The 23,475-nt window shown below is 34.4% G+C and overlaps 1 protein-coding gene and 1 long non-coding RNA gene across 6 annotated transcripts in view; one reads left to right on the top strand and one right to left on the bottom strand.

Moving 5' to 3' along the window:
- The first annotated feature begins 1,050 nt into the window (after window positions 1-1,050).
- On the top strand, window positions 1,051-2,676 carry LOC125661771 (uncharacterized). Its single transcript, XR_008800335.1, has 3 exons — window positions 1,051-1,238; window positions 1,892-1,985; window positions 2,198-2,676. It is a non-coding gene; the product is annotated as an uncharacterized LOC125661771 (long non-coding RNA).
- Window positions 2,677-6,777: 4,101 nt separating this feature from the next.
- Window positions 6,778-23,475, bottom strand: part of LOC125682058 (zinc finger protein 638-like) — a 34,038-nt gene continuing 17,340 nt past the window's right edge. For 2 of the 5 annotated variants that reach the window (XM_048922438.2, XM_048922439.2), the window contains exons 5-16: window positions 22,040-22,163; window positions 21,434-21,624; window positions 18,573-18,731; window positions 18,354-18,425; window positions 17,938-18,077; window positions 15,215-15,278; window positions 14,440-14,502; window positions 14,239-14,346; window positions 13,043-13,601; window positions 12,120-12,241; window positions 9,699-9,831; window positions 6,778-8,040 (exon numbers count right to left, since the gene is read on the bottom strand). In XM_048922438.2, coding sequence (XP_048778395.2) covers window positions 7,976-8,040; window positions 9,699-9,831; window positions 12,120-12,241; window positions 13,043-13,601; window positions 14,239-14,346; window positions 14,440-14,502; window positions 15,215-15,278; window positions 17,938-18,077; window positions 18,354-18,425; window positions 18,573-18,731; window positions 21,434-21,624; window positions 22,040-22,163 — 1,800 coding nt within the window. In that variant the 3' untranslated portion in view covers window positions 6,778-7,975. Of the gene's footprint in view, window positions 8,041-9,695; window positions 9,832-11,767; window positions 11,821-12,119; window positions 12,242-13,042; window positions 13,602-14,238; window positions 14,347-14,439; window positions 14,503-15,214; window positions 15,279-17,937; window positions 18,078-18,353; window positions 18,426-18,572; window positions 18,732-21,433; window positions 21,625-22,039; window positions 22,164-23,475 lie in introns of those variants that run through there. The other 3 variants (XM_048922440.2, XM_056155761.1, XM_048922441.2) reach the window with 2 other exon arrangements.

The raw sequence follows: 23,475 nt of genomic DNA, 5'->3' as shown, positions 1-23,475 counted from the left end.
GCTTGGTGCTGCAAAAGAATAATGGCATATTGTAAAATGTTCTGATATCTTTAATGAAATAATCATTAAAATTGATTGAGCACATCTGCAAATCGTACATCTCATTAAAGTGTACACTTTTGTAAACACCCCTACCCCCTTTCCTCCTAAAGCACCCCCACCCTCTCTTAAAACACCAAACATGGGAAGTAGGAAAGAATCGGGAACTGTCCCTTGCTTTGGTTTACACAATGACAGCCTGTAGACCTATATTTTCACAATCATCCAGCAAACACACCCAGCAAACACGTGACGTCAAATCGACGTCGGATTTTGGTTGAATTTAGGTCGTGACATTCTGAACAAGCTCGTATATGTATAGCTATAGGTGGATTTTGGTTGAATTTAGGTCGCGACGTCAGATGACTAAATTCCAACGTCGGATGGACGTCAAATTGCTACGTCTAATCAATGTCGGCTATTGACGTCGTTATGACGTTGATAATTGGTTGTGGTCAGTCTGAAGTGGGAAAACGACGATATCCCGACGTCAGTTCTTCAACGTTGTGGAAATTATGAAACTGCGTGTGATATAGTAATTAATTGATTTTGTCTGGTCGTCTAAAATAGGCAAAAGCCTGTATTCAAATTAGAGTTGTAATATTTTATTTTAAACCATAACTTTCCGGATATTTTATTTCACGTAGATTACGACTGCGATAAGAATTTTGGTTCAATCTTTATACTCAACAGAGAACGCCAGACAATAGTCGGCCTATTTCAATTGCTTATTTTCAGTCGGTCGTTTACTATGAAAGAAAAGTTAAAAGTAATTGCATTTGCCCAAACCCATGTAAATTGTGCAGCATGCATGCAGAAAACCATGCTACAGAGAGAGAAATTACGACATCTACCGTATACTGGTAATCATATCTTATGTCAGTTTTAAAACATACAAAAAAAATAATAAAAGTGTGTTTTTAACTCAACAATATGTTGAACAAATGAATTCATTTCATTTGCTTGTGGGTGTGCATGCTCTGCTCTGGGAATTCTAATTAAGGATCCCCCTTTCATGCAATGTGTTTACCGAGAGTTAACGAGGAATGGCACAGCGGGATGCTCTGGCCAAGACTCATACAGCCGATCCTAGTTATGCAATTTTTTCGGGATTTGATATGCTGTGTAGGTCAAAGTTTTGGAAAACCCAAGCCATTCTTGTAACACAAAGTCTGAGAGCTGGTGAACAGTCGGGTAATGTGAGTATAGTTTTGTAGTTAATATTTATATCTTATAAATGCCAGCATCGACATGTAAATGATTCATTCTGTATATTTGGCAATTGTAAGACCTGTGTATAATTTGATTTGTAAACAAAAGAAATTCAAATTCTAAGAACATTAATTTTGTAATACTATAACATCAAGTGTACATCATTTACTAATACACAAAGTATGCAACATTAGTATGATATGCATGGTTATATTGATTGTTTAAGATAACTCTGAATTTTTGAGTAGAACGAAATCATCCTTAGTAAGTTTAAACAACATACAAGTTTGGTATATCAAATAAAAAATAACAATAAACTAAAACGTATATGTACATCACTCTTGTCCTCGTTTGTAAAATATATATATATATCGCTTAATTTATTCACTCTATAGCTTATTGAATTGTAGCTTATGAAGTGAACACCTTCCCGATGCACATACACTGTTAATAGTAATATTTATGCATTTTAATTCTGACACTATGGATATTTTATTCACATGTATGTGCACATCGATTTTATAAGTACAGCTGTACCTGTGTAACTTCAAAGCCCCTGTAACGATCTACTTTCCCATTCACTCACTATTTATGTGGGAAAGAGTGTTTCATGGACTGTATATTTTAATTACATTTTCAGGATAATGACAAATGATGTAATGTCCCTTATGAATATAAAGGGCAAAGAGGGAAGATGGCATTTGGCACGACATCAGTGTTTCAGGCAGTGATAGGTATGTTTATCTATGTCAGGTTCATTAAATTTAATGTCATTAAAAATTTTATGTTCCTGCAACTAAAGTAGGGGGTATGAATTTGTTTTTCACTTGTCTTTCTGTCTGAAACTTTAAACTTGATAATATATTTTGAATTTTTAAATTTCTAACTTGTTACCACTAGATATTGTAAAAGATCATTTTTAATAAATGCTTCTTTATTTTTGTAGCAAGTGCAGTTCATCAATTCAATGCGAAGGAACACGAAGTCCGAGAGGCTGTTGCGAAGTACCTTAAATATGCACCAGACCGGAGAGGTGGAGGTGGCCGGGTCGAAAAATAATTAATGGAATAAAATGATAACTTTGATTTATATTTCAGGGCGTCAAGTTTCCTTAAGTTCCTATATTTGGGGGTTATTCCTATAAATTCCTATATTTCCACAAAAATTCCTATATTTCTGTGAAATTCCTATATTTTAGGGTAAGCAAGAAATGTTGGATTCTGAAGCAAAACCAGTACTGTATATTACAAACAATTTGTGTCATCTATTTGTAACTATACAACATTTACTTCAAAAAGGTGCTATATTTCTGAGGTTTGTCCTATATTTTTTGGACCAAAATTCACTTGACGCCCTGATATTTGATAGTGTTACTGACTGAATATTATTTCATGAACAATGAATAAAGAAGAAAAATGACAAGAATAAGAGTTCCCTTGTTCAAATGATTACATTTCAACTTATTGATGTTGCAAAAATGGTGACAGTTTGATGTCAATTGATTGATTGTATATTGTTAATGTCTTGCTCAAGAATTTTTTACTCCTATGGAGACGTCATCATTGCTGGTGAAGGGTTGCAAAATTTAGGCTTATGCTCGGCTCTTATATGGCCTTTAAGCAGGGATGGATCTTTATCATGCCACAACTAGTTTGACACAGCTAGGGCCTCGGTTTTTGCGGTCTCATCCAAAGGACCGTCCCGTTTAGTCACCTCTTACGACAAGCAAGGGGTATTGAGGACCTATTATAACCCGGATCCCCATGGGATCATGAACGTCTGTGTGACGGTGAAATCTGACGTTGTGTAGACGTTGAAATCTGACGTTGTGTAGACGTTGAAATCTGACGTTGTGTAGACGTTGAAATCTGACATTGTGTAGACGTCAGAAAAAGACGTCTAAAAAACTTTCATTTTCAACAACAATCCAACGTAAATCCAACGTCAGAAATCGACGTCAATCCAACTAACTTTGCCTGCTGGGCAGTTATTTCTGTCTGCTGTTGTTTTATTCAATGGCGAATCATTAACGACAAAATGAAAGATACCATGTGCACAGATTGCTCCGCAAATGCTATCACCTTCTACAATTCATCGCAAGCAATTGTTTATGTAAGTTTGTCCATACATACACATACGAATAATGAATAAAATATGGAAACCTTGGCAGATATCATCACAGCCTCTTAGACTGACCATGGGCTTATCTCTTCATATGATGACACCCACTCATAAATCCCAACATCTTGTCATGAAACAAAGAACAAGAGGCCCATGGGTCACATCGCTCACCTGAGTCACCTTGGTCCATATCAGAAGACTTTCCATATATATTTGTATGTAAAACCGTAGTCCCTATTATGGCCCAACCTACCCCTGGAGGTCATGGTTTTTGCAAACTTGAATCTACACTATGTCAGAAAGCTTTCATGTAAATGTGAACTTCTTTGGCCCAATGGTTCTTGAGAAGAAGATTTTTAAAGATTTTCTCTATATATTTGTATGTAAAACTTTGACCCCCTATTGTGGCCCCATCCGACTCCCGGGGGCCATCGTTTTAACAAACTTGAATCTGCACTATATAAGGAAGCTTTCATGTAAATATCAGCTTTTCTGGCTGAGTGGTTCTTGAGAAGAAGATTTTTAAAGATTTTCCCCATATATTTGTGTGTAAAACTTTGATCCCCCTTGTGGCCCCATCCGACCCCCGGGGGCCAGGATTTTAACAAACTTGAATCTGCACTATGTCAGAAAGCTTTCATGTAAATCTCAGCTTTTCTGGCTCAGTGGTTCTTGAGAAGATTTTTCCTATATATTTGTATGTAAAACTTTGATCCCCTGTTGTGGCCCCATCCGAACCCCGGGGGCCAGGATTTTAACAATTTAGAATCTCCACTATATCAGGAAGCTTTCATATAAATATCAACTTTTCTGGCTCAGTGGTTCTTGAGAAGAAGATTTTTTAATGACCCTACTCTATTTTTACCTTTTCTTGATTATCTCCCCTTGGAAGGTGGCCTGGCCCTTTATTTTAACAATTTAGAATTCCCTTTATCTAAGGATGCTTTGAGCCAACTTGGTTGAAATTGGCCCAGTGGTTTTTGAGAAGTCAAAAATTTTAAAAGTTTACAGACGGACGGATGCCGGAATACGGGTGATCAGAAAAGCTCACTTGAGCTTTTAGCTCAGGTGAGCTAAAAATGAGACAAGGATTTGGTAATGCATTACCTTATACAGTTTTAATGTCAGTACAATGTGAGATGTTAACACGGTACTATGCATTGGTTTATCATTAAAATCAGAAACAAGTCAAACCAAAAAAAAAAAAAAAAAATCTTTAAATTTTCTTTTGATTGTACATATGTATTTCCAAATGCTAAACAATCATCAACTAGACAAGAGGTTTATGGACCTTAACGATATAGATTGAGAACAAAATGGATAAGAAGCCTCTGTGCATAGATAGGCAGAAATAGCATACCAGAAAGCTATATACATTAATGCCTCGTTCACACGGATGCGCATTAAATTTTACTTAGCATCAAATTTGATGCGAAGTAAAATAATTAAGAAATGAAACTTATAATTCTTTGTTTGATGCATGTATCAAAAGAAACATTGGACGGAAAACTTCATCAATGCTCGTAGCGCATTGATGAAAAAGTTTTCCGTCCAATGTTTCGTTTGATACATGCATCAAACAAAGAATTATAAGTTTTATTTCTTATCATTTAATTATGTTTTTAAGATAGAAAAACAAATAGTTTCTCCCATCAAAAAGCTTGAATTAACGTTTCTGAAATGGCGCGTAGGAATACATATAGGCATGAATGAAAACAAAAACAAAACGGCATGACTGTGCGTTCAGGTCAGGAACAGTTGCTGTGCAGATTTAAATGGATTATACGCCAAATTAAAGGTGCAATGGTTAAAAGCTGAATTAAATATAAAGGAAGATAACAAGTGGTGACTGGATTTATGCTGCATCGTGTTGGAGGAGACGTTGAACACTGGTTGTGTCGTTGGAACGGTGGAATGCAATTCGGCTCCATTTCAATATCGAGGAAAAAGTTCAAAACGCACTCGTTGACTGAGCCCCATATAACGCAGTTCAATTTCATTGATATTTACCAGATCAGAAGTCGCCACTTGCTCCGTCATGTTATCAAATTCAAAATATTGAGCAGACACTATCTTCCTATGTCAGGAGTGGATTGACCATGTCATCTAAAAATCAATAGGGGTCATCTACTCCTTATGCTGTACCACTGTAACAAGTTTGGTGTCACTAAAGCAAACAATTCTTAAAATATAGGAGATAATATATTACTATGTCCAGTTTAACCCTTGATCTTTGACCATGTGACCTCAAAATCAATAGGGGTCATCTTCTCCTGAAGAAGTACCAGTGTACCAAGTTTGATGTCTGTCAATCAAAGGGTTCTCAAGATATTGAGCAGACAGTATATTCCTATGTCCAGTTTGACCCTTAACCATGTGACCTCAAAATCAATAGGGGTCATCTTCTCCTAAACATGTACCAAGTTTGATGTCTGTCAAGCAAAGGGTTCTCTAGACATTGAGTGGTCAGTATATTCCTATGTCCAGTTTGTACCTTGACCTTTGACCTAAAAATCAATAGCAGTCATCTACTCCTTGGGATGTACCAAGTTCGATGTCTGTCAAGCAAGGGTTCTCAAGATATTGGGTGGACAATGTCTTCCTATGTCCAGAGTAGATTGACCTTTCGCCTTTGACCTAAAAAACAATAGGGGTCCTCTTTTACTCATAATCAACCCACATATGAAATATCATTATATCAAGTGAATGGTTCTCAAAGAGATTGAGCGGACAACGTGGTCTACCGACCGATGGACAGGTGCAAAGCAATATGCCCCTCTTCCTTGAAGGGGGGAATGATTATGATCATGCAAACATTTTACCTCTTTGGCAGAAGTAAAGACTATTTCTAAGATCTGATGCATTTTCATAAATGACCAACTTAGTCCCACCTGGGGTCATGACCCCTGAACTCGGGGATCATGAATTTTCAGTTTTGGTATAATCATGCAAACAATTTGGAAAGATTACATTAATTTTAATGGTTTTAGCCACATCCCTCAGCCCCCAAGAAATTTAAAATTAATGTTCTCCTTGACACATATATTGTTTGAACTTGGTTTTACAAATCCAGGAAAGATCAAAATTTCCAAAAGTTTACAACCAATCCGCAACAAAAACAGATAGCAATAATTCACACGAGTGACTTAAAAACAAGCTACTACTTTTTTAAATACAGTAAAACATGGTTATAATGTATACATTCATAATGATTTACTGCTTATCGCCAAGTAATTTTTATTCCTTCTAAAGATGAGAAATAATGACGAATTCATTGTTTATAATGAAGTGAAAATAGGGCCTCCGTTATAACCATGCTTTACTTTATAGTAAACAATGAGCAATCATTTTGTTGAAACAGAATTTTCCCTTGTTGATTGCCAGATCATACAACAAATATGCGAGTACTTTACCAAGTTACCATTTATTAAATCTCTATTGAATTATTAAAAAAAGTTCTTTGACAGGATGAAAATTTAATATTATAAAATGTTTCATACAAGTTCTCAACATGATCTAACGGTTAAAATATTTACAATACTTCCAGTACTTAGATGAATGATTTCTTCATACATACATGTATATTACTCTGCCCTTATCTACTTCAACATAATCAGTTTTTAAAAAATCAAATTGAAAGAACCTCAACTATTGAGCCATGAAATTCTTTATATTACAATACAGGAAATGGCAACATAACACACAGTACCAAACATGCCACACCAGAACTTTTTTCTGAAGATAATTTACATTCAATGTTACCTTGAGCTTAGTATGTGTATACATTACAAAGATGAGGAATCACCACAAAATCCTGTTACACATTGCAGTTCAAATAGTAATTAAAATCTCTGTATATTTTATACAATTCTTGAAAAATATTGATGATTCGGTAAACTTCCTCTCTTGGTAACAAAGCTACATGCAAAATATCAAATCATTCAAGTATCCATGAGCTCAGTGTCACACACACACACTCTCACACCCCACACACACATACGGTCCCCTACTCACTACTGTATCCCTTCTCATAAGGAATTGTGAGGGGATAATGAACATGTATGATAGCTTAAGTACAGTCCAAATTAAAATAAGCCCTTCATATTACTCCCTCTAATGAATAAGAAACTACCAAAGTACCATACTTTAGCAACAATTACTTTTGTATTAAATTTTCCCATGATAATATTTCCATGACACTATTAAAGGACACCTTTACAGATGCAAACTTCTACCTAATACAAACAGAAAATATTAATGCTGCTATGTCATAAAATTTTCAATTCTCTCACATATACAAAATATCTGTACATTTGTACAATTAGTTTTCATTGCATTACACAGTAAATAAATTCAAAAAGTCTTTAATTACATCATCTTTGATCTCGACATCACATTTGACAATAACATACATACTTATAAAATTGCAAGTTCATTTACTCTATACAAGCAATTCAAAAGGTGTGTGTACTCCTATGAACATCATTTTAAGTTACCATCCAATAAACATACTTTCCTAAGACTGATAAATCTCATATCTATAAGCAAGGTAATTATAACATGTACACTATAGACAAGATATGGCATGTTGAAATTTGTGACATCACTTCCTGCCTTTACGACCTCTTTGACCTCTGTTGGCTTGGGAACCAGCTCGTCCTCTTTTACCTACAATAATCTTTGAGTTAAGAAACAAGTATCATTTGACTTACTTATGAAAATATTATGTTAATGCACTTTATCACGAATCAATGGAAATATCAAAGCACTTCACTTACAGATGTACATTATTTATTACCTATCCAGATTTTGTTTTTGTAGTTTGTTCCAAAAATTCTAAATTATTGTGTTCAATGTCTCCTCTGTTCTATTTTTAGTCGATAAATAATGTTATGGTATGATGATGGTTCACTACTCATTATGAAATACTGTGAAATCATCATTGTTCTTGGATTTCAATGTTCGTGGGTGACCAAAATTTTACAGGTTTGTGGAGATCTAATTTTGTAAGCAACTTCAACCCTATAACCAATCCATGCTAACTGGTGAACTGACAATTGCATAAAAATTGCACAGAAAATTAATAATAATATTTAAAGTAATTACTTATTTGGGTGAATATTAGCAACTCAAATACTGTATTTATGAAATAAAAAGTATGTAAAACTTCTTAAATTTCACAACAATGATGCAACAAGCATCACTTAACGGAATGTACGAGTACCGAAGAGACATATGGTGGACATATCTGATACGTCCTTCTCTTGGACGAGCTGTAGCAGGGACCTACATACCTTCATGTCTCGTCTGAACAAATTCCATTGTACAATCAAAGCTTTACTTATTTTAAAATTTTTATTGATACTACAATGTAAAACTTGCACGTTACCAATACGTCACAACCTAACCCCTCACAGTTAAAAATCGTCACAATTTGCTTCAAACCACAACACAAAACTGTATCATTTCACGGACTATTATATTAATGCATTATATAATATGAATTTCTTGTTTGTAAACACACTATATCTTTTATATAAAATTTGAGAAACAACGTAAACTAATAATATCGTAAGTATTTGCGTTGTTAAGCAATTCCGCATAACGTACACAACTACGCATTTTAAATTATTCATAGCAACGTCAGTCGCATTTTTACTTCAGTAAATTCATTTCATGTGTAATTGTTCTGATGACAACCGCCCCAAGGTCAAAACTGGTCAACCAAATAAAATTCACACTGCATTCTCATGATGTGTTGGTGATCTGTTTTATTTCTTCATACTCTCTTTCTAATTGTAAAACAAAGTTACATTCAGGCAGAATTGACTCTCTAATTGTAAAACAAAGTTACAATCAGACAGAATTGTCTCCCTTATTGTAAAGCAGTTACAATCAGACAGAATTGACTCTCTAATTGTAAAACAAAATTACAATCAGACAGAATTGACTCTCTAATTGTAAAACAAAATTACAATCAGGCAGAATTGACTCTCTAATTGTAAAACAAAATTACAATCAGACAGAATTGACTCTCTAATTGTAAAACAAAATTACAATCAGACAGAATTGACTCTCTAATTGTAAAACAAAATTACAATCAGACAGAATTGATCTCTAATTGTAAAACAAAATTACAATCAGGCAGATAAGACTCTCTAATTGTAAAACAAAATTACAATCAGGCAGATAAGACTCTCTAATTGTAAAACAAAATTACAATCAGGCAGAATTGACTCTCTAATTGTAAAACAAAGTTACAATCAGACAGAATTGTCTCCCTTATTGTAAAGCAGTTACAATCAGGCCGAATCGACTCTCAGTACCTGGTGAGTCGGACTTTGGCTCCTCCTTAGCTATTATGGAATCTTCCTTCATGACTTCAGCAGTAGACTGGCTCTCAGGGACACCATCCTTTGCTGCACTTGTGGAGAGACCAGTTGAGTCTGTCCTGGCACTCTGGAATACATTTTGATAATTTTCTTTATCAATATTTTATCCTATAAATGCATAAAAAATATTGCTTTCAATGAACACGGTAGCACTAAATGTGGTAAATTGTTTGACATCAATTTACAATGTACTGTGAATTTAGTAGGTAAAAAAAAAACCATGTAAAATTTATATCTGCAAAAGAAATGCAGCACATGCAAACAACAAGCAGTGTTGTGCTAAAATGATTTTTGATATGACTGTCTTTAGACAAAATGTATCATGGTACAGCAATGTCTGTACATATATCTGTTCTTCCATCCATTTGGGTTTTCTGTTCCTATTTTTATTTCTTTGTCACATATCAAACTGAAACTTGCTGTGTAGCTTCTTTTTGGATCACTCTAGATCATGTTGCAATTTGATCCATTTCAACCATTCTTGCAGGAATTTTGCCACTTTATTTCAAATTTAATCATAATAATAATAATTTAATATGGGTGGTACATGATTTGTTTGTCTAACTCTTTCCAACTTTTTCAAGTAAGGACCTTTTTATCTTACAATGCTTGTATGGGTATTGAAAATGTACATGTGGCTAAGATTTTGATTTTCTTTGATTTTTGAGAAATTACAAGTTGTTGAACTCGTTAAGGAAATGTTACAAGTGAGTAGTGTACAAATTTCATTTAACTCTTCTCAGTTTTTTTTTTAAAAGCTCAGGTCCTTGTAAACAACTTCAAAATATGCATATTGCAAAAATTTTGAACCCAACAATTTTCTAATTTTCTCTGATGTTTGAAACAATTATAGGTTGTTGAACTTGGTCAATTTTAGGGAAATATTTTATGAACAGAGCTCTGGATTGTCTATTTACCCCCATCACAGTATTTAAGTTGGGACCTTTTTCCCCCCATGATGCCAAAGAAAGTATGTCGCAGCTTAATGATGACTGATACATTGTACTATCATAGTATGTCACAGCTTAATGATGACCGATACATTGTACTATCATAGTATGTCGCAGCTTAATGATGACCGATACATTGTACTATCATAGTATGTCGCAGCTTAATGATGACCGATACATTGTACTATCATAGAAAGTATGTCACAGCTTAATGATGACCGATACATTGTACTATCATAGAAAGTATGTCACAGCTTAATGATGACCGATACATTGTACTATCATAGAAAGTATGTCACAGCTTAATGATGACCGATACATTGTACTATCATAGAAAGTATGTCACAGCTTAATGATGACTGATACATTGTACTATCATAGAAAGTATGTCACAGCTTAATGATGACCGATACATTGTACTATCATGTCTGGTCAGTAAAGTTCTACAACTCACGGCTTAAAAAAAATAGCATATATATAAAACTTGTGACAGGTGTATCATGGGGGGGGGGGGGGGGGGGGGGGGGGGGGGGGGGGGGGGGAATGATATGAAACACACTATCAATACACACTCTGCATCAAGAAAATGCATGTTTTAATATTCTACAGAATGAGCATCGGGATAAGTGCTATAGTTTTTGTTTCCTTTAGTTTAGTTTTTGCTTTTCTGGGTATAATCCCCCCCCCCATCCTTATAAGCAATTATCAACAACAACAAAACAAAACTAAAGTATGAGAAAGTTTGTCTGGTTATTAAAAATGTGTGTGGTACTTTCCATATAGAACTTTTGGGTAATTCCAATAATTTTTCAGATGATGATGAGCAAATCATGTGATTCAAATTTGTAATCATTGGAGTGAACTTGTCTCATTTGTAATCCTTGGAGCGAACTTGTCTCATTTGTAATCATTGGAATGAACTTGTCTCGATGCAAGCAAAGCTTGCTATCATTTATTTCCTATACGACATGATAAATATTTCAATAAAAGAAAAACGGTGGATTCAGACACAAGAGTTTCAGCTATTTTCTTCTCGGACACTCATTAACTTACTAAATTAAGGTTTCCCTGCAGTTCAGGCAGTTGCAGAGCAATTGGTAATAATCCTTTAGATAAAATATGAATGCAACAATAAGCATCAAGGGAAAATAACTGTTTGACAATTTAGAAATTATGTATCTATTGGAGTGGGATCTGGATTGACAATGGTTCTGATATAGATACATATACATTTCCAATAAGTCTTCCTTGAATTTATCATAGTAGGATTTCAATGGACCTGATCTAGAAACATTTACAATACTATACATTTCTAGAATCTTCTACTTTGAATTTATCGTAGTGGGATCTGAATCGGGATTTCAATGGGCCTGATCTAGAAACATTTACATTCTAGAATTTCTACCTTGAATTTATCGTAGTGGGATCTGGACTGACAATGGGCCTCTCTTGCTGCCTTTTCATTATTGTAGAATTTACTACAAAGTTTGCAGTAAAAGCCAGTTACTGCAACAATGTAATTCTGACCTACAAACACAGCATAAAATTGTTAAATCAGGGTATCAAACAACTGAACTAAAGCTGTCTTAATAAAAGTATTTACAAAACAAATTCTGTCAAAATGATGGAAAATATTATTCTAAATATAATTTTTTTAATCTATAAAATGTAATCACTTAAGGAGGTACTCTACATCATAATAATGGCCGAGTAGCTCAGTAGGTTAGCACATCGACTGTAAATCTGTAGATCACAGGTATGAGTCCAGCAGGGATTTTAAAAAAAATTCCAGATTACTTTTACTAAAACTGTATTTTTTGACAAGAGAAAGTAAATTTGAAGGTTTTCAATTTAAAAATATTTTGTTGCACATATCCTCCACTTTTCATCCATATCAAATTTCTCTGGTGTAGCATTCCTCCTTAATACCTCTAACAATGAAATTCTTTTGTTTCACACAAAGACAAGGTTTCGATAGTGATAAAATTCATCATATCTTTATAGTAAACTCAACAAAGCTCTCTCACAAAAAAAAAAGAAAAGAGAAAAAGCAAATACCATTTCATCAACATCAATTAAATGATCTAAATTTCAGAAAAATAAGGTTCTAATTACTAATAATTTAACAAACCTACATGCATAAGCAAATGTATATATGTTTATTTACCCAAATAATCAAATCCTAATGCCATATTCAAACATCTTAAATCAAAGCAATGATAACACTGCATGCCAAGAAAGATAACTCTCCTTTAGCCACTAAAGCCTCAATATTCTAATTAGATCCTCTAGAATATCAACTTTTACAGTAAAATAGAATATACCTACCAATAGGAAGATCTGGATTATATGGGGGAATACCCTCTGTGAGTGTGTCCATTGCTTTTGGTGCAGGAGACTCTTTCTTGGCCTGGGTGGATGGTGTCTTCAGTGGTTTCTGTGGAAGGTCAGCCAAATTTTCTGGTGGTGTTATGCTTGAGGCTTCTTTTGCTGCCTCTTTTCCGATAGAGGCATCCTTAGTCTCTTTGATCCCAGGAGTAGATGTCATTTCCACTGGAGCAGTGTCTGTCATGTTCTTTGGATTTTCTTCTTCGTCTGATGGCTTGCTTGGGGTACTGATGGACGATTCTTTTGCTTCCGCTGGTTCATCTGTCTTGCTGGAATTACCGTTTACGGATTTCTTCCCCTCAACATCTGCTTCCAAACTCTTTTTGCTTTCTGTGGATACGAGAGGAGTTTTTAATTTCTTCCTCTTTGAGACTTTCTTTTCATCATCAGAAGCGTCATCCACTAGTATAATTTCCATATCTTTGCTAGTTTGCTCAGAGACAGGCTTCTCTACAGGTTTGGTCTTTAGAGGAGATTTGCTGCCTGTGATATCTCTGTCCTAAGATTGGAAATCAAGTTAGGCATACTATTGGTGGTATCAAAGGAAATTTGGTCAGTTGCATTATCTAAAGTTTGTACTACAATGAGTATCATAGGAACAAGTTTATTTGTATTGTATTGTATTGTCAGACTTGCAATACGCTGGAAATGGACCTAAACCTTGTGTCTACAGATATACACACACGCAGATATTAAGCAGACGGATAGATGGATATTGTGATTCCATTATAACCCTCCCCCTTCTTTGTGATGGATATAAACAGTATTCAAAGAATGAACACCACATTCACACACAAAATTTACAATATCAAAAAATTAATCGTGGTCATACACAATGGAACACATGTTCATGTGTACATACACCTCTGAACAAGATCTGTACTGGGTCAAATGGATGGGATTACAAAATATAAATTCTTTATTCTGTACATCAAACTTAATTTAACATAGCTATTTTAAGATAAGTTTTGTGCTGACAAAGCCGAGATTTAGCTATACATTGTACATATTATTCCAAAATGAAGTTTATAACTGCATGACTGTATCTATGTTATGGGCCAAATATATGTACGATTACAGTATATCAATGTTTTAGTAACTTCAAATGCTTATCACAATAGTAAATCGGGAAATACCGTGTCATCTTCAAATCCCACAGTGTCCACTGTCACCAAGTCCCCAATGTCTGGGAAGATTTCCTGATCAGTAGACCGACGTCTATCTCTCCTGCTACGACTGTCACTCTGAATGATCAAATCAAGAAATACTTTAAAGCCTGTCATTTCAAGACAAGAAGTGAGAGAGAAATGAGAAGAAGCAAGAAATGCTAAGTCTACCTGATGAAATGCACCTCTTCGACGGAATGGCCCAGAAAAGTGACGCTGGAAATTATTCCCAGACTGAGAGAATTCAGAGGAAAGAAACAGGAACAGTGTGGAGGTAAAAAGATATGTTGAAGAAAAGAATAAAAATGAAAATGATGAAACTTATTTCTAACCCCAAAATTTAAAATGAAACTATAGCTGGAACGAACAATTGTACTTATAATCAACTTGACCTTGGCCAACAAAAACAAAATTGACAGGCCATATATGAGCTTAATACACTATCTCCATTACAAAGTATTAGCTACTGATGTCGACATTAACTGGTTATGTCCCAGTTCAATATTTTGCCGAGTTGTTTTTACCAGCGTAACTAGATTTCCTTGGTTGAAGGTCAAAACACAGTAAGCAGTCATTAGCACAAACAACCTTTGTGAAAAATATAAGCTTTTAATGTCTCTCCATTACAACATGATAGGACACTTAAGTAGGATAGAAAGACAGGCAGAGGAATATAGTGATTGTTCTATAGCCCCACTCCAACTTAGTTTGTAGTCGAGGGGGGTATGAAGAGATGTAAATGAAGTTTTCACTATCGAAATTTAAATCAGTCTTAAAAGTATCAGGTGAACATTCATTTCAAAATGGAGAGCACATTGCAAAAATTTTCAGAAATCTGAACTGAACATTGAAATGAATACTATTTTTCCACCCATCAGAACATGCATGTCTATCTAAACCATCTCCATTTGAGCTAATAGTATTAAGAGGAATTAATTCGACTTACCTGTCTATCCCCTCCATCTCGAGAGCGTCTGCGATCACCATCGCTTTTTCTTCTATCTTCATCTCTGAAATATATATCATTACCATTACATGCATATCAGGTGTGTTCCGTTTTGTTGTGTTCAAATGTTTGAACTGAATTGGAACTGACAATCTCAGGTCAGAGAAAGTTCAGTTCTATGAATTTATACACAAGACTGTGCATATACCTTGGGGATTTCTATCAAAGATCATTGTAAATACATTTACTATAAAAGGAAGCGAAGTTACTGGAACAAAAAAGTCCATGGGCCATAACACTCACCTGAGCCACCTTGTACATACATAGATCTTAGTGGAACACTAATACATGCACCGTAGAAGTGGAAATTTTAGCGAGACACAAATTTAGCAATTTTCCCATTAAAATGGGTATATAAATTTAGCAAGAGCTAATTTTTGCGACTTTATATTTCCAGAAAGACAACTACTACCACCACTATGGAATAAATTGTTAGCGATATTCAATTTTAGCGATCTCATCACTCGCATTAATAATGTCAAAATCAAATCCTTGCTAAAAAAATTCTGCTTATACAGTATGTAGTGGTTCAATGATATTAGCCAAAATTTCCATTTTGTAGACAGGCACAAAATTCCTGAATAATGTATGCAGACATGAAGTAAATTGAATCTCCATGAGGACACTTCCACACTAATTAGACAATTCCATACTAATTAGACAATTCCACACTAATTAGACAATTCCATACTAATTAGATAATTCTAAACTAATTAGACAATTCCACACTAATTAGACAATTCCATACTAATTAGATAATTCTAAACTAATTAGACAATTCCACACTAATTAGACAATTCCACACTAATTAGACAATTACATACTGATTAGATAATTCCATACTGATTAGATAATTCTAAACTAATTAGACACTTCCACACTAATTAGACAATTCCATACTAATTAGATAATTCCATACTAATTAGATAATTCTAAACTAATTAGACACTTCCACACTAATTAGACACTTCCACACTTATTAGACACTTCCATACTAATTAGACACTTCCATACTAATTAGATAATTCCATACTAATTAGATAATTCTAAACTAATTAGACACTTCCACACTAATTAGACAATTCCATACTAATTAGACAATTCCATACTAATTAGATAATTCCACACTAATTAGACAATTCCATACTAATTAGATAATTCCATACTAATTAGACAATTCCACACTAATTAGACAATTCCATACTAATTAGACAATTCCATACTAATTAGACAATTCCACACTAATTAGACACTTCCACACTAATTAGACAATTCCATACTAATTAGATAATTCCATACTAATTAGACAATTCCACACTAATTAGATAATTCCATACTAATTAGACAATTCCAAACTAATTAGACAATTCCATACTAATTAGATAATTCTAAACTAATTAGACAAATCGTATCCTTGTGAATCTTGAAATGAAAAATTCCTTAAACTACAAAACCCATATTGTGGCACTGCCTAGTGTGAACCAATCTGATTCAAAACAGGTCTCTGATCTGATCCCAATGTGATACACATTGCTACACAAAGTCACATGAAATTGAGAGCAGATATCAATCAGATTACATTTGAACCAACTTTTATTCATACCACATGAAGATATTTGCATTTTACACTGATAAATTTCACTACCATCATTCTTGAAAAGATTATGTTTTTAAACTTTACTTACAGAGTACATATATTACAATAGTAAAACTCAAATTGCTGCCCCATCTTGGCCCTAGTGGTCTATGTTTGAACACTTCTACACTACATGAGGATGCTTATATTATATCTACACAAATTGTACACTTGTAGTTATTATGATGAAGACTTTTACAGAATTTCCATACAAATTCCTATTGAAACCCAATTGTGGCCCAGTCCTAGTATGGGAAATCATGGTGTGAAAGAGTGTTAATTTGCATTGCATGAGGGTGCATGCATTTCAATATGACAAAATGTACCTTCCTGGTTTTAAAGAAAAAGAAACTTCAAGATTTTTTCTGTAGCTTTCTTTATAAAAATTGAAACCTGATCATGGCTCTGTCATGCCCCCACCCAAGGTAATGAATCAAACAAATTTTAATCTTCATTATATAGGGAAGCTTTCATGCAAGTTTTGGTTTCACAGCTTAGTAGTTTTTGCTAGGATTTTTTTTAAACACAACACGCAATATTACCTTATCTTAATAATTTTCTTTTGGAAAGGATTAGGACCCTTCATTTCAATTCCTTATATCAAGGTGGTAAATTTGGTTGAAAGTGGCACTAGGGTTCAGAAAAGGATGTAAAAAATGTGAAATGGTTTTGATACCGAAATTGAGGACAAATTTTTAATCAAAACATGGTAAAACATGCTTTAGCAAAGAACTGGTGATCAACATAACATAATTTATCATAGCCAATTAATTCATGTTTATGTATGTTTTAAAACCACAGGGAGTGAAAATCACTTTGCCAAAATCATGGTTGAGCTAATTAAACTTTCCAATAAACCCCTTGATTAAGAGTTAGTAAATTTTTATAGACTTATATGTACTTGAATCATTATAAGGAGATCAGCAATAATAGTAGCCCCCCTTTGTCTAGGGCTATAAAAAAGACCACTGAGAAGGATATGCAAATTTGCTGCAGGGCAGGCTGTAATTGGAGCTTTCCTAGTTACCTTGGAGATGATTCAATCTTTCGAAGGTGCTCTTCTGCCTTGATACGCGAGATCAGCTGGTTGGACTTCTCTAAGTGAAGACCCATCATAGATTCCATGCGATTTTTATGCTTCATTCCATTCATATGTTTAGCAAACCCCTAAAACAAAAATTATAGCTAAATTCTTTTACCTGCATTGCATTTACATAAGGAAGATATAATTCAATTAGCTGCAATAAAAGGATAACAGAAGTGAACAAAACCTCACGGAATAAAGCAGAACAATTGTAAAAACACTTAGAAGTTTAGTGAATGTTGGTGTCTCTCTTCCCTGTATCTCTTTTCCCATTGAAATGTATCACATGTACTTGACCTCATGTACCACGTATTGTTGATTTGAGTGAATAAAGAAACTTGAACTTGAAGACGGCTTACCTCAGGATCTCGACATTCAGTGTTGCACACATGACAAAAGAAGTTGGTCACTTTCTTGGTTGAATCAACTCTCTGCAAACATTTATAAATTCTTAATACAAAAATCTCCATTTCCTAAATACAGTCAACTGTGTAATCACATACATGTACATGTAACATGAAATATGTATGGTACTAATATCTACAATGAAACATGAAGTAATCTGTGATGTTCTTTACCTCTTTTGACTTTTCATCGTTTTCCTCCGATTCTTTCTCCACAGTCACTACTGTGACGTCTTCTATGTTTTCCACTTCCTCTATGATACAGGAAGGGTTCGGTTCTTCAGCTATGTCCAAAACTCGAATCGTCTCTCTTTCTTCCTCCAAGTCCATGATCTTAGAAACACAAGATATAAAATTGCTGGAAAAGTATTCATAGAAATCCCAGAAAGTGAATCCAAATGCGGATGTCTTTTACCATTGCTGCTGGTCCCGAGGCACACATCAGGTAAAGTTTTAATAAAAATCTACATGTAACTTACATACAGAACCAAAACCAACGTCTATTGCTGTGGGCTGTTCTGGTTAGACGTACATGTACATGGTACTCAGGGAGGGCAATTTAAGACAACAGATAATGGGACGATAATAAAAATGTGTTTAGCATACAGAGTGCCATTGTTATTGCTGCTTCTATGACTGGGTACATTCCTTGTTCTTACTCTCTAATCATTTTTAACTAATTCTATGTCAACTTTTCCCATAATAATCATTTGAAATCACTTCTCATATTTGAAAACTCACAGTTCTCAAGTGGCTCGTTTTTTTCTATTTGCAGATGCAGTGAATATAGCATTGGTATTTTAAAATTAATCCCTGCAAAGAATACACTGTCTAAAAATATCTCATCAAAATATCACCCATCTGCAAAAATACTTCATGTCCTTGAAAAAAAAATTACAGTGTGAATTTTGTACAAAAATATTGCTACTGGTTGGTATTAAATTACTGATGAAAATTGCATTTATGGTAGACAATCTATGTCTAAGAGTATCCTCTTGTAGAGTATATGTTAAACCGGAACAGCCCTAAGATAATGAATCAATGACAATTCTACAAACACTTAAGGCTATTCCAACAAAAAAAATATGGGAGGGAGGGAAGGCACTTTATTTTTAAGACAGACACCCATACAATTAAATTTTCCTCTGCTACCACCACCCATACAATTAGATTCTCCCCTGCCACCACCACCCATACAAATTAGATAAAGAATTCAATACTAAATCCACCTGTATATTAAGATTTTCCTTTAAAGGTAGAGTTTAGTTTCAACAAGTTCAAATTGGTTTTAATCCTATATATTTACATTCAATGAATCTTTTCTCTTATATTTCTTTTGAAATTGGCATTGTTTTCAACATACAATGAATACATGTCTGTTGCAAACTCAAAGGTCAAATGGGGTATTGACTGTTTCATTTAACGTAACAAATGGATCAACCATATGATATTTTAGAACTTAATTCTAGTTTATATTTTTAAAAATGCATAAAAATATAAACAATAAAATGTCTTTCTTTGTTGTTTCATCGGGAGATGAAGGTAGCAATCATTGCAGAAAAAAATTACATATTTTGGTTTCCAATGCAATTTTGGTAGGGAGAAAAAAAAAGGATGATCTCAGCATATAAAATGAAAGAAAAAATGCAATTAATTTTGTATATTTTGGAAACATGCGAGTTGTAGAAACCTAGCTCTGTTTGCTTATTATAAACAAACAGTTTCACTAGACTAATGATGTGGGATATTGTCATATCATTTCTGGACTAGATGTGCATGTCCTTTTTACTCATGTCATGATCTGGGTGCTTGTTAATTGTTGAAATAACAAGAAGTTGGGTTTTTTTTAATGATATAAAACTAAATAAAATATGAAATTATACCACTTAAAATTTAAATTCACATATATTGTTACTCTATGGCTTTTAAATGACATGTGTCTTATTACATCAGTTACAATATGTATACATAAAATGGCATTACATAAAATGGCATTGTATAGCGGTGTACAAATTCAAGCAAGCAACGGAGAAGAACTTTTCAACGAGTTAGGTTTTCTCGCAAATTAAGTGCAAGACATTGATATTTCCCTAAATTACAAAGTGTATGCATATAGATTGTGAATTTTTTTCCTTTGACTTTTCCCCCCTACAATCTCTCGTACAGGAAACTTGCGAATATTCCATTTAAAATTTCAGTCCCAAGCACAATATTTAACTGATTTATATTGCAAGCAGGCAAATTTTCCACTCTGTTAAATGTAATGGTATACCAGGTGGGAGATTTCATATCCGATTTACCCCACACATATCCAAGTCTGTCAAAATTCACATCTTCAGAAACAATGGTCTTGATTCCCTGATCCTTGATTTTGATAAATAAACAACAACTCAGGTTTTGGTAATTAACCTCACACGACGCTGCATGTTAATTACACGTTAACCAATTGATAGCTTGGGTATAATAATTGATTCATAGTGCCGATTAAATTAGATCACCGCTGAACTATTACCTGTGCATTTTAAAACGAAAGTGTTAGGGGCGATAATTCCCAGAATAGTCATGCTCGACTGAAATCGAAAGTAGGAATCGTATTGTAATCGAAAAATGTACAGTTGTTTCATAAAGGTGAAATTACACGAAAAGGTTGTAAAAGTCATGATCGTTGGTTGTGTTAGACAGGTGGTCATTTAGGAGAAGTACAATATGTTTGGTAATGCCTTGGAGGGGAAAGTTTTATGGTAACATTGAGTTATCTGCCCATTTATCAATATTTTTTCGTACTTAATGTAGGATGGCTCCGCTTTTCTTCTTCTTTTGAAATAAAAGAAATGTAACGTGATACATTTTCATCATAATTCACAGGCACCCATTTTTTTTTTTAACTTGGAAGACAACCATCCATACAAATATATTTTCCCAAATTACCCCCACCCATCCAAAAACATATCGGCTGTGTCCCTCCCCCCTCCCCATACGTTTTTTGCTGGAATAGCCCTTAGTGTCTTCTGAATCTAAATATTCTAATATCTAACCTCATCTTCTGTTGGTTCCTCAGGGTCATATTTTTCTGTCAAATCAGCCTGCATTGGTTTTGCCTTAGGAGTAATTTGTGGTATAGTTTCTGTACTGTGTTGCTTCATCTCTGACGTGCTCTGTTTAGCCACGTTGGTGTGTTGTGGTTGTGCTGTACTCGGACCTCTGGCTGGGGTATTCCGAGCACCATCTTACAAATCAAATGGCAAGTATCAAAATTTGAATTTGAAAAATCTTGTAATTCCAAAACAAGAGTGAAAAGCAATAATCATGCACCCCAGATGGCCATATGACACAGAGAGAGAGAAAGAAAAAGAAATGTACATGTAGAGATAGAAAGAATTATTAAAGAGCAGACATAAACAATATAGAGACTGATTTCATGTTTGTTTGGGGTGAAAAAACTTGAAAGATGTGTATGAATAGTCAGAGGTATTGCTAACTCGACAGAACACAATAGGCAGAAGAAAGTTTTATTGATGAGTGCAAAATGCTGGCTGACTAAACGCTCCAGGAATTCAGATCTGAATCATCCCTACTCATTACCATGGGAACAAAAGAGAAAGCAGTGTAGCAGATAAATCTATCTGCAAGCATGAAAATACCTGACTCCTTCCTGCGAGGAGTTGAGGAGCGAGAGTCTTTACCCTCTGAGGAACGCTGTCTGTCTGGAGAATGTCTCCTCTGACTTCGATTTGAATTGTTGTCATATCTTCTATCAGGTGTTCGCTGAAATATGTCAGTAGAGGGCAGGGTATTGAGATTAGAAATCAACAGAGACAAACCACAGCAGAAAAGAGGGAGGGTCAGTTTGTACGGGAAGAAGACTACCCATTGGGAATATTGTCTAGAATTTGGAACCCTTGATATTATAAGAATTTTCTTAAATTTAGAAACTGCCGGGTATAAATATGGTGCTGGTAGTAGGCTAGGTAACAGAAAGGGGTTGGTAGAAAATAATATATGATGAAATTTGTATCAATATATGTAACATTATCTTGAAAACAGTAAACAGGAACTGTGAGAGCACCAGAGTGGCCACCCAAATAAGTTTAAAGCTCTGCAGAAATATCCAACTGCAGTTTTGAAATTATCCCTTTGATACAGTTCAGCAAATGGCATTAAACACATTAAAAGAATCTTATTCAAATAAAAGATGCTTTGTGAAATATAGCTGTGAAAATCTGAGAGACTGACATCTCTGTTCTGAACAGATATACATGTAAGAGATACAACTCATGCAAAAACATTTTGTAGTTTAGGGCTGACAAAATGAATTGTAGGAAAAACAGGTCAACAGTTGTGATTCGTCCAGCAAAGTAAATCACAAAAAAAAAAGATATCTGAAAATGTATTGGGAAATCTATAAGTACAGTATATAAAAAGTTGGTAAGATGGGGGGTTTCACTGTATATTTTCACAGTATATTTTCAAAATCATACTTGGAGAAAGTCTAGATCTTCACCTAAAAATTGAGAAGAAAATGCATTTTAACATTTGAGAATTAAACATCAGAAATTCGTCACTGATAGGTAAGGTCAGAACAAAGACCTGAAGGAGCATTAGGGCACAAAACCAAACAATGTTACCCACCATCCAGTGCACATTTTGCTAAATGCAGAGAGGTGGCGTACACACTAAAATACAGAAACTTCATTTCAAAACCAAAGATACCGAACAGTATAAGACTACCGACAAAGTCTAAAAATGCAGGCTTTGATGCTGGTCTGCAAGTGTAGACATCATCCGCGATTCTTCTTTCTCCGGCTAATTTGTAAAACATGTATATAAATTTTCTTCTTCAGAGCTGTCTTCCTCTGCTGAATAATGAAATACATAACATGATGTACTCATAAACAAAGACAAAAAAGCTTCAGAATCCACATTAATTAAGGATGTTAATGGTTCAACTACTAACAGCAGACAAATGTAAATTTTCAACTGCTTGCTCTTCCATAACCAGACACCTCTAACCAGTCTACAGAAGATATATATTGTACTAAATGAAGTAAAAAAAAAAATCAAAACAATGGGTACTAAT

This window comes from Ostrea edulis, chromosome 2 (genome assembly GCF_947568905.1).
Source record: "Ostrea edulis chromosome 2, xbOstEdul1.1, whole genome shotgun sequence".
NCBI classification, from domain to species: Eukaryota; Metazoa; Mollusca; class Bivalvia; order Ostreida; family Ostreidae; genus Ostrea; species Ostrea edulis.
Note: the sequence above shows the minus strand (reverse complement) of the source record. Positions and strands in the feature narration are given on the sequence as shown.